This window comes from Bombus affinis, chromosome 4, assembly GCF_024516045.1.
Source record: "Bombus affinis isolate iyBomAffi1 chromosome 4, iyBomAffi1.2, whole genome shotgun sequence".
Lineage (NCBI taxonomy): Eukaryota > Metazoa > Arthropoda > Insecta > Hymenoptera > Apidae > Bombus > Bombus affinis.
Window position 1 is genome coordinate 12,525,761 of NC_066347.1, and position 11,325 is coordinate 12,537,085.

The following is an 11,325-nucleotide window of genomic DNA, read 5'->3' on the forward strand; positions in this document are numbered from 1 at the left end:
AAACGATTGTTAACAAACACAGCGTAATGGAATTTTGTTCTTTTTCAACTATTTACGAAAATGTTTACCTGTTTGCGCGTATATTACGCTATATTAGGCATATAGACGTATTCCGAAAACTTTATTTGCGATATATTTAGATTTACAATAAAATGTTAATCACATATAGATACATTTGAATCGAACGAAACAAACGATCGTATGATTGATTTTAAACATAAAAATTCCAATTTTTGTCAATTGCTACATCTACGGTACTAGTATTTTAATAACGATAACAAAAATACTAATAAGCAGACATTTAAACGATGATAATTGTAATAAAAATAACGATGATTTTCTATCATATAGATACATCGATCGTCAAATGTTAAAATACTTAGAATACATCGATGAGGAAGGAATATTCGTGTCTACGCGTGTCAGCCGCGTACAACGTAATACCGCTTTAGCATAACGTATATGATTATATATGTGTACATATGTCATTTAATTAAAAAATGTACCTACATACATGTATATACAGAGCGTAACTAAATACGAACAATTAGCGAATACTAATTATCATTAGCTTCGGAAATTCAGAAAGCATACATTTCATTTACGTTTTGTCAATAATCCTATTGTGACCGATAACAATTCCGTATAAAAGACTTACTACTGCCTTAATATTAATAATATCATCTATTTTTCAATTTCTTGCGCGCATGTTTCACATTTATTGCAGCTTGTGGTGTTAAAAAATAATTCCCTTTGGTTCGTCATTTACTTTCCTAGTTACAATGTATCATAACCTTAACGACATTATCTTGTCCGGATTTGGAAGTTTCAAAAGCTTGAACGGTTTCCTCTAACTTATAATTATGAGTTATCAGTGGTTTCACGTCAATTTTTTTAGAAGTCAAGAGATCCAGCGCATCGCCATAACTAAAAAACGGAACGAAAAACATCATCTTTCAAAATGCTGCTGTTAACACCACATGAACGTTAACATTGCGTATATATATATACTAGCATATATATATATATACATTTAACGATACACGTGTATATAAATATGTTAAATATCGTGGAATCAAGATCAACGCCATTCACAGAGGTAAGCAAAATATTTGCATTGATACGATACACTATACTCGATTCGATAGAAAGATACGCGTAACTTATAACATGTTGAACAAATTTTAATTCATTTCATTCTTCGTTTCAATGTAGAACCCAATTAGTACAAAGAAACAGTCAACCAAGCTATGACTAACATCAAGGAGATTACACAGTTTAATTCCTTGCTTTATACGCTTATATGTTTTTCTTTTTTTTAGCGAGAATATCATTATATGGTAGAATTTTGTCATTTCTTTATTCATCCAATGACGATAATGATAAGTTATTTAAGTTTAATTACGCTCGTCCGTAGAAACTAAAAACTCATCGGCAATCGATATGTAACATGTGGGTGTATCAACAGCTGCAATAGCGAGTACGCTATTATCGGCAAAAAATGAAAAATATTTGTACTTACTCGTTTGCATATCGGAATACACCTCTAATGTCAACTTCTCTTACAAGTGCGTTCATCAACGGAATTTGCACCTCCGGTGCTCCCATTCCTACTAAAACCGCCACTCCACCCGATTTGGTCACCTAAAAATCCACGGCATGTACGCTTAACTTGCATGTGATGCACGATAAGTGTATAGGCGCGTCTATTATACATATATTTCATTTCGCTATATTTCTCTACGTGTTGTATATTTATTCGATTAATTGATATTACTGTTGCGTCTAATTGATTATATCGACAGTGATTCTTATTGAAAAATCAGTCGATAAGAAAGAAAAGATGCGCGTATGGACAAAAAGTGGAAGACTTACGAGAATCGCCAATCGAATCATAGACTGTGCCCCACACGCGTCGATCGTCGCGTCAGGTTCTTCACCCAAGAGCTGGATAATTTTCTCCGCAGTTTTTGACTCACTATCCTCCCTTGTCGTTAATAATATTGCATCAGCACCAAGTTTCTTTGCAAGATCTAACCGATTTTGTGAAAGATCTAAAGCACATCGTTCCGTAACTATCGTAAATTGTAAATTGCAAACGTTTTATATTTACGTATATTTATGTATATATATATATGAAAACCCTTGACTCTCAATTGATCGTACGATAGAGAAAAAGCATACCCATAATAACGACTTTACTAGCTCCCATAGCTTTCGCTACCAATAACGATAATAAACCGATCGGTCCGGCTCCTAAAATCAAAACTTTCGAACCGATACCGATGTGCGCGCGCTTACAAGCGTGTACACCGACTGATAAAGGCTCCAGTAGTGCTCCTTCCGCTAACGTCACATTGTCTGGTAATCTGTAACGTAACCGGACAATTTCAACTATTACAGGTCAAATATCATTTAAAAATATTTAAATCGTATATATGTATATCCAATTAAATATAAAAATTTGTACATCCTTATAGGATGATAAAGGTATAAAAATGTATTTACGTATACTTACTTGAAACAAAAATCGGCAGCGTGCTTGTAAAAACGTCTTAAACTACCATGTACCGGAGGAGTAGCGCAAAATACCATCTCTTTGCATAAATTGTAACGTCCTCCTTTACAAAATTTGCACATTCTACAGGATACCCCGGGTTCAATGGCTACTCGATCACCGACCTAAGTTAGATATTTATTAAACATCGATCGGTGTAGAAGAATGATATTTAATCGAATTTCGTTAAAATACAAGTTGCAATAGACAATTCTTCGATTTGTTTATCCTTTTACCTACTATGTATACATATACCTACATACATGCGTATAGAGTATACGTAACTTAACGACTGAATGACACATACATAAATGAGACCAAACTATCTGTTTTCTTTTTTTACTATTATCTTAAAAAAACTATTTCAATAGTTAGAATAACATTCGTTATTCGTTCTCACGTACCTTCAAATTTTTTACATTTTTTCCAAGTTTGACAACCACTCCAGAAGATTCGTGACCTATTATCATAGGTTCCCGCACCACAAAGTCACCTATTCTACCATTTACCAAATAATGAACATCGGAACCACAAATTCCAACGCAACCCATTTGCAAAAGTACCTCTAAAGGAGAGAAAATGATCGAAAAAAGCATAAAAAAAACATTCGCTTTTCTTCTACTATACCTTGCTGTACTTTCGTTTAATAAAATGAAAAAGCTCTTACCATTTTGGTCGGGTTCCTCGATCGGAGTTTGTTCCTATAATGGAAACAGATAAGAACTGTAGCTATCAATCGTATAGAAGAGTAGCATTTATGGTTCGTAAGATTGGTTCGACTTTAAAATTTCATTAAGCATAATTTTCTAAAACTTTTTAAATTACTTTTATAACGTAACAATAAACAAAACGATAAATAGGAATGAAAGAATAACGGGTGTATTCGATTTTAGATACAATAAGATTTCGTTTGGAAATAGAAACGATATAACGTTAGAATAGCAATGCGCTAGCCTTTAGCGAGCGCATTCTGTGTGCACGTAACATGAAATAGATTGACCCCGCGTATAATCGCAAATAACGAAGGAATAATGACGAAAATAGCGAAGTTTGTCCTTGTACGTGCACAGGCGATTTGTCTCGTCTCTATTCGTTGACCATTCCATATGTTAATTGTATTAACGGTAGTAACCGTTTCAAGTAATAACAGAAAGCACTTTAACGAAATCGAGATAAACTACGATGCGCGGCTGAGCTATTTTACATATTATTACGTATTTGGGGTAACGTAAAAGATATTAAAACATTTCTATAATCGTCCGATTACGCGTTCGGGTAAATAAATCGCGATTATTCGCGAGAAAATGATCACAACTGAATATTTCATATTTAGGATATTCATCTCATATTAGGTACATAGGTATACATACATGTATGAGATATTTGTATAATTTATTACTAAATTTGTAATACTGACCAGTCTTATATCGTTGATACCATAGAGGATAGCTGTGAGGTTGTCTTTGGCCATGATAAAAAAGCAGAAGTCGTTACAGCAATCGACGAACACGATTTATACTAAAATAGATTCCGCGAAGAGCACTAGAATGACACTCAAACTAGAAGAGAAGAGCGTGCGTGGCTTATATATGAGCAGTCTAGCTGTCGCGATCATCACAACAAGCAACCTTATCATTCGTACCCTGTGGAATCGTTTTACTCTTCTAAAAAATATCGATGTGCTCGACGAACTTTCTCGATAAACTACTTTTGTTTTGTTCGCATTTTCGCACAAATATTCTTTCCGTTTCTGTCACTCTGCAAGATTTTTGTAAAATATTCAGGTCTGTTCAAAACATTTCTTCTCGAATCAAACGACCCTTGGAGCGAAACCTCCAATCAATCTCCGTCGATTCGGTTCAAAGCTCAAGATCGCTGATCCATTGCAAAATAATACATTTATAGTAAATATATTATTCAAAGGTTGAAAAATTGAAATTTTAAGATGTTCGTTATAATAGACATAATAGTTACGATAGACATGTATGTATTAAATAATTGAACAATATATAATTTTCCCCCAAAAAATACTTTTTAGAATGTTCATTTTATATATACAGATTGAATCAATAAAAAGTATGTACTATCTAAAATAACTCGTTACCTATTGATGCAACCTAATGATGCAATTGTATTTTTCTATATCTTATATTTCCTAAGATATCAAGTTAGCCTTGAGTTTTTTATAGACACCGTATACATGAACATACTCTGTAAAGAAGCATTAACTTACTTATACCGAAAAACCAGATATTTTAATTTTAATCTATCAAACTCAACGCACGAAAGATAAAGATAACGTAAATGCAAGAATAATACTTCGAGCCTTTTCTTGTCTTTAATACGTTAAACTCAACGATTCGTTTATGACGTTTTTCGATAAGGCCACTAGGTAACGAGGTATTTTAAGTAGTACTTCTTATTGACTCGCTCTATATGCGTGTATATATGAATCTAACGATCGAAAATTAAAATTGGAAATTATTTCTTGAGGAAATACGACATTTCTATACCGTAGAAACTAGACGCGAAAATTTACTTTATAGGGACAATCGCAAAAATTAACTGTTCTAATCATCAAACATGTCCCAATGTACATACGTATATACATACATACAGGTAAAATATGTTAACACCAATGTAAACGAACAGTTGTAACTTCCGAATATAAACAAAATTAATGTTTACTGAAATGTAAGCAACTTTTGACCTTCGTATCTAATTTCAAACTATCTTATCTGCCTAATGCAAATTTCATACTACATACGAAATGCTACATTTCTTCTTAAAATGATCTGTTTCTTCCTAATCCTCTCGTTACTATATGACTAAAAAGTACCGAAAATTCTCGTGACATCTGATAAAGATGTTAATATCTATAGCCTGTAATCATATTGCACCCTTATGGATAAATAAAATTAACTTACTTGTATAAATATTTAATGTTTGTTTGTATTATGCACTACCGAAAATTGCGACGGAAACATAGATTCAATCATCAAGTCACATAATATATTAGATTAATCATTTTGCAATCTCTTCTCTTAATTACCTTTCTTTCGTAAATCGTTATTAACTTATTTTAAATATATATGAACGTCTATATTTGAATGTATCTCTAACGACAATTGATATTCGAATCTCTTCCAAATATATTCTGTTGGTAAACCAATTATATATTTATAGATGATTATTAAGAGGTTTAAGCATCACTTTACATTTAACACTTATGTAATCAGGGTGAAGGGAAAGAGAAAAAGAGAGAGAAGGAAGATAGATAGATAGATAGATAGATAGATAGATAGATAGATAGAGAGAGAGAGAGAGAGAGGGAGAGAGAGAGGGAGAGAGAGAGAGAGAGAGTCTGTGCAAATAGTGCAAAGAATCATACAGATGTATCCTCTGCTATGTCGAATGTTATGTAAGAAACAATATGTCGAAGAATTAAAACGTGTCACATTTAATAAATACACAGTGGCATATACTAGGACCATGATTTGAATTTCAATCATTCTCATGTTAATTTCATTTTCTTTTATTATCTTCATCTTGCCAGTTACTTAAAATAGAAAATAGTGCTAATCTTTTTCGATAGTGAAGTGGATACTTAGATATTTAAAAGCGTTATGCTATATCTAAATAAATTCTTTTAGGGAAATAAGTATAATATAGAAATGATCGAAGCTTTATTAATAAAAATATATTATTTGTTAGCTTCGTTTTATTTTTTACTTTTGTTGTTTTTTATTTATAAATAGATCATCTACAATAAGTAGCAAAAGTGTATCATTTTTATTCCCACCCCCATATCCCTGTTGATTGTTTAATCGTATCCCTATTCTCCCTCCTAACTCTAGTTATCGCATTTGCCTCTCCTTTCACGAGAATTCTTCTGGATTGCTCCCTCTTTTCACGTTTTTGTAAAGCTATTTTCACCTTTTTCTTAATAAGTTCAGGGGCGATCGTTGCAGCTGTGGTACTACTGTACATACTTTCCAAATCATTAAATTTTTCTACATCATCATCTTCTGGATTGCATGTTTCTGTAAAAAGAAACGAATTGGTTATTTCTTTGTTGTGCTTTACATTTAAATCATATGACCTTTTGCCTATTAGGTTTCCCACTGACTCACCTATATCGATCTTTTTAATACCTTCTTCTAAAATACGATCTTCTACGGATAAAACAGTTGAGTCTTTCTTCTCATTTGCTTCTGAGTCTTCGGATGTTTTCTTTGATGTACACGTAAATTCATTTTTGACCGAGTTCTCGACTTGAAGTTGTAAATAATTAATTTCACTGTTATTCATACTTCTATTTTCTTCATCCATATCATCGTTACAATCCTCCTCGATTTCTTCATCTTCAACTTCGACCATCCCCATCTCCCTCAAAAGATCCTTTTCCATTTGTTTTGTAATACCGCTGGCCTTAATTTCAACATCAATACAATCTTCTCTCCTAAAGATAGTTCCATTTATATAATTTAAACTGCAAAGCTTTTATCGTTGATATTGTATTTAACGTTTGTTTTTGCACTTTTATCGTAACTTACGAAATATCTTGAAACGTCGGGTACAACTCACTTTCGTAAGCGAAACGTCTTTTAAAAAAATCACGAACACAGTTTACGTCTCTTTCAAAATAAGTTTCAGCATCCACATGCTCGGTAGAAATCATTTGTGGAAAATCAATAAGAATGGGTTTTCCACTATTTGTCATCATGATATTAAATTCATTGAAATCTCCATGAATAACTCCGTGATTTCCCAGTTTTACAATCAAATTCATTAGTTCGTCATACAACGATTCAACGTCATCCAGTTTGTATACACCACATCTAAAACAAAACTGTCTTATACACACTGTGTCCAAAATAACATGATATAAAAGTTACTAATAATAATAATTTTACTTACAGAGGTCCACCTTCAACCAGCTCCATAATAACGCAATGTCTATTGAAATCAATTGGTTTAGGTACTGGAAATCCTCTATCGAAAAGTGCTTTCATATATGCATATTCTCTTGTTGCTGATATTCTTGATAGATATAACCACGATGCCGATTTTCTATGTTGATGATAATCTCTCTTACCTTTGATATTTCTAAAACAAGTCCTTCCCAATCGATGCAGTTTTAGACACATTGGATTTCTATCCTCATTAGCAACTATATAGATATTAGATTCTTTTCCTACTCCAATTTGATTACCAAAAGAAGCAATAATACCTCTTTGTGCCAAAACTTTTAGAGCTAAATAGTCATAGCCTGCATTTGTCAAACGATAACCATCATCTAAAAAGGCAAAGAAAATATTTTATATACAAACACATATTATCTCTGTTCTGCAGTTCCCTTAAATTAAATTTTTATCAAAATTTATGTTATATTATATTGTATTAATTAAATGATCTACAAAATGAACTAACATTGTTTCCCACGTTCATAACTGAGAAGTCTATGTTTGCATAGTTCCTTCAACAATTTATGTACACCACCATAACGCAAATTTGCTATTTGCGCAGCCAGTGATGCAGGAACAAGTTCATGATTCTTCATTCCCATTTCAATCTGTAATAAAAAATATCAAAAAAGCTGTTTAATAAAATTTAATAGTATTACTTAACCTTGACGTTTAATAAATTTAGTACTATTTTTCATTTTAAAAATAACAATAAATAGGAAAACATAATTTTCTAGCACAAATTACACACATTGTACAAATAATGACACATGATTCGATTCGAGAATCCCTTTAAACAATTATTTCCTCATCTTTTAATACATATTGTACATTAAAAGATAAAAATCCCGAAATTTTGAATATAACCCTCAATTGTGCTTAACTTAATTATAGGCAATTGATAACATATATTTACCGCTGTTAAAACACGAAAATCATCTTTTGTTAAATATCGTAAAATCGTCACGTTTAATTTCCCCATGTTTATCTCAGGTTATTCCACTTTAATATTTTATCTTATTAACGTTTGCAAATACTGAACAGGATATACGGTAGATGGGGACATTGATTAATAGCATGGACTACCGATGAGTGGCGACAAAGTACAGAACCTCATTCGTATCAAATACTAATAGAAAGTTTATAGATTCTTGTATATGCTAGGGTGAAACCTGATGGAACCAAACAGAATAGATTCGTAACTTGCAGCACTTGACCGCTTGGTGCAGCACTTGTACTGGGAGACTATGATCGCGGTTATAACTCGTGCGAGAGACAACTAAATTCCGTCTCTAACATATGTAAAGGATCTAAGAAACTTTCTGTTATATAGTTGGCCATTATGAGGAAAACAACAAGCTTTGACTAACTAGTAATTTTCTGATAGATTGTGTTTGATTTTGTCGTGATTGCGATTGAGAAAACGTGGTAATATTCGGTAAGATGCAGGTTCCTCCGATTTTTATGGAATTACCCTTAGAAGATCAGGTAATTGATGATGAAGATATATTAAATATCTAAAAGTCGAAGAAAAATTTATGTAAAATTCAAATAGCGACCTTACTATCACTCTTAAATGAAAAGTATAGGTTATATTCAGTTTTCTATAGCTTCTCATTATTGTTTCATTTTATATATTCTGACAGAATGGACTCTAAAACAAATCTTAATAAATTAAATATATTTGTAATTAGTGTTTTATATTTAGGCGCAAGAGCTAAGAATATATTTTAAGAATTTGGGAGCTGAAATAAGTGAAGAAAAATCTCCTAAAGGAATAGAAGATGATTTACATAAAATTATTGGTGTTTGTGAAGCTTGCTTCAAGGAAGGAAATGAAAGCGAAATAGAAACAGTCTTAAATGACATTGTATCTATTATGATTGTGGTAAATATTTTATATATTTTTAAACTATAATAAGTTAACATATGTTTAAACAGTTTAGTATCTTTAAATTAATTTCATGTATTTTGGTTTAGATCCCCACTGAACGTGCAGAAAATTTAATATTAGCATTTTGTGAGAAATTAACAAAAGCTCCTGGATATAAACTTGGTTTAGTATGTTTAAAAGCGTAAGTTACATGAGTATCAGTAATATTACTAATTTTTTTATATATATTTTTTTATATTTAACTAATTTTTTTATATTTTCTCAGATTGTGGTTATTATTTCAATCTCTTCCTGATGACTCTCCAATGAGATATCATGTCTATTATCACTTAGTTCAAATTGCTCGCAATGTGGATCAAGTAAAAGCTGTGTATGGTGGAATAGATCAATTAAAGCAACAGTTTGCATCACTTCCACCATCGAATGAACAAATGCAGAAATTACTTCGGTTACTTCATGAAGTACTTTTAAGTTGCAAACAGGGGTAAATAAAATTTTATTACATGATACATTATATTTAACGATGCAATATATTTCATGAAACTTTATTATTACTGTAATAGAGAACAAGCTGCTGCTGTTATGGTAGAACTTTTAGGTACTTATACAGCAGAAAATGCTTCTGCAGCTAGAGAAGATGCGCAACGTTGCATTTTAGCTGCATTGGCAGATCCAAATACATTCCTGCTTGACCCATTGTTAGCATTAAAACCTGTAAGATTCTTGGAAGGGGAACTCATTCATGATTTACTTCTTGTCTTTGTACAAGACAAGTTACCTGCATACTTAGATTTTTATCAACATCATAAGGAATTTGTAGAACATCAACTTGGTATGTAAGCATCTGATAAAAGATATAAAAAATACGAATTTATTGAGAATATAAATCATATATTTTTTTATTAGGATTAAATCATGAGCAAAACATGAAAAAAATGAGACTACTAACATTTATGCAACTAGCAGAAACAAACCCTGAGATGTCATTTGATACAATTCAGGAAGAATTACAAATTAATGAAGATGAAGTAGAAAGTTTTATTATTGATGGTAAATTATTCAATTAATTATATTACTAAGGCTTCCAATGTAATTGGAATATATATATGTGCAATTATAAAAATATTTTTTTCATACAAAAAATGTATGATTACCCTGCATAAATAGAATCAACCTCTATATTTTTTTTATAAAGTAGAGGCAATGTATACAGGGTATATTAACGAATCAGTACTGGCTTAGTGAAATTAAATTTTTATTAAGTTATCGAAGTATTCAACACTTATATTATGTATTAAACTGGTGTGGTGTTATTTATATTTATGGAGCATATAAAAGAATATAAAATATCCATTTTTTTATGTTTCAGTATTGAAAACGAAACTTGTTAGAGCTCGTATGGATCAAGCTTTTCGCAAAGTTCTCATTTCAAGTACCATGCATAGAACATTTGGCAAACAACAGTGGATGCAACTACGCGATTTACTCGCAGCCTGGAAAGCAAATTTAACTGCTGTACAAGAGGGTATGAAATCTGTAGCTGCTGCACAAATGGAACTTGCTGGGAAAAACAAAACTTCTATTACCCATTGATGATATTTAACTTGTGTATATGTAATTTAAAATTTGTGCATACAAATATTGATTGGAAATCAAGTTTAATTAATTTCTTAATTAATTTCCAACCTTACTTGAATAAATATATACGTCACGTGGTACAGTGTTATGTTCACAATTAAATTACTTACATAATTAAAAATCTGATGACAAAAAATTATTTATAGGACTTCAATCTTACCAGTTTATTTAAAATTGTACAATATACTTACATCATCTTAGTTTTTAATTAGAAAACCATAAAAACATTAACCTCCATAAATTAAAAAAAAAGAATCATTTATTGTATT

General features: G+C 31.4%; 3 protein-coding genes across 7 annotated transcripts; 1 reads left to right on the forward strand and 2 right to left on the reverse strand.

The window, feature by feature from the left end:
• Positions 1-104: 104 nt before the first annotated feature.
• LOC126915122 (sorbitol dehydrogenase-like) lies at positions 105-4,142 on the reverse strand. 2 transcript variants are annotated; one of them, XM_050719545.1, is made up of 8 exons: positions 3,975-4,142; positions 3,225-3,258; positions 2,962-3,122; positions 2,519-2,682; positions 2,185-2,369; positions 1,876-2,054; positions 1,523-1,644; positions 105-927 (listed from the first exon to the last, which is right to left on the reverse strand). In XM_050719545.1, the coding sequence occupies exons 1-8, from the start codon at positions 4,026-4,028 to the stop codon at positions 774-776; spliced, it is 1,053 nt and encodes a 350-aa protein (XP_050575502.1). In that variant the 5' UTR covers positions 4,029-4,142; the 3' UTR covers positions 105-773. The 2 variants fall into 2 exon arrangements, with proteins under 2 accessions (XP_050575502.1, XP_050575501.1); XM_050719544.1 differs by having other exon boundaries at positions 1,876-2,075.
• LOC126915121 (eukaryotic translation initiation factor 3 subunit M) lies at positions 1,043-11,140 on the forward strand. Of its 3 annotated transcripts, none has more exons than XM_050719542.1 (7): positions 1,043-1,099; positions 9,233-9,412; positions 9,505-9,599; positions 9,684-9,902; positions 9,982-10,250; positions 10,325-10,468; positions 10,788-11,140. In XM_050719542.1, exons 1-7 carry the CDS (start codon positions 1,058-1,060, stop codon positions 11,009-11,011), a joined length of 1,173 nt encoding a protein of 390 aa, XP_050575499.1. In that variant the 5' UTR covers positions 1,043-1,057; the 3' UTR covers positions 11,012-11,140. The 3 variants fall into 3 exon arrangements, with proteins under 3 accessions (XP_050575499.1, XP_050575498.1, XP_050575500.1); XM_050719541.1 differs by lacking the exon at positions 1,043-1,099 and adding an exon at positions 8,821-9,012; XM_050719543.1 differs by lacking the exon at positions 1,043-1,099 and adding an exon at positions 8,884-9,012 and having other exon boundaries at positions 9,219-9,412.
• LOC126915099 (serine/threonine-protein kinase RIO2) lies at positions 6,261-8,634 on the reverse strand. 2 transcript variants are annotated; one of them, XM_050719497.1, is made up of 6 exons: positions 8,441-8,627; positions 7,991-8,132; positions 7,478-7,856; positions 7,114-7,398; positions 6,691-7,019; positions 6,261-6,600 (listed from the first exon to the last, which is right to left on the reverse strand). In XM_050719497.1, the coding sequence occupies exons 1-6, from the start codon at positions 8,504-8,506 to the stop codon at positions 6,350-6,352; spliced, it is 1,452 nt and encodes a 483-aa protein (XP_050575454.1). In that variant the 5' UTR covers positions 8,507-8,627; the 3' UTR covers positions 6,261-6,349. The 2 variants fall into 2 exon arrangements, with proteins under 2 accessions (XP_050575454.1, XP_050575453.1); XM_050719496.1 differs by having other exon boundaries at positions 6,261-7,019; positions 8,441-8,634.
• Positions 11,141-11,325: the final 185 nt, after the last annotated feature.

Excerpts from the sequence above, each read along its gene's own strand:
- LOC126915122 (XM_050719544.1), bottom strand. The coding sequence starts at position 4,028 with ATGGCCAAAGACAACCTCACAGCTATCCTCTATGGTATCAACGATATA. Across the intron at positions 3,123-3,224 it reads CGAGGAACCCGACCAAAATG|AGGTACTTTTGCAAATGGGT; the intron begins GTAAGAGCTTTT and ends TCTCTCCTTTAG. Across the intron at positions 928-1,522 it reads GTATTCCGATATGCAAACGA|TTATGGCGATGCGCTGGATC; the intron begins GTAAGTACAAAT and ends TCCGTTTTTTAG.
- LOC126915099 (XM_050719496.1), bottom strand. The coding sequence starts at position 8,506 with ATGGGGAAATTAAACGTGACGATTTTACGATATTTAACAAAAGATGAT. Across the intron at positions 7,399-7,477 it reads CTGGTTGAAGGTGGACCTCT|ATGTGGTGTATACAAACTGG; the intron begins GTAAGTAAAATT and ends GTTTTGTTTTAG. Across the intron at positions 7,020-7,113 it reads CCGACGTTTCAAGATATTTC|GAGAGAAGATTGTATTGATG; the intron begins GTAAGTTACGAT and ends AACTATCTTTAG.
- LOC126915121 (XM_050719541.1), top strand. The coding sequence starts at position 8,968 with ATGCAGGTTCCTCCGATTTTTATGGAATTACCCTTAGAAGATCAG. Across the intron at positions 9,413-9,504 it reads TTGTATCTATTATGATTGTG|ATCCCCACTGAACGTGCAGA; the intron begins GTAAATATTTTA and ends ATTTTGGTTTAG. Across the intron at positions 10,469-10,787 it reads AGAAAGTTTTATTATTGATG|TATTGAAAACGAAACTTGTT; the intron begins GTAAATTATTCA and ends TTTATGTTTCAG.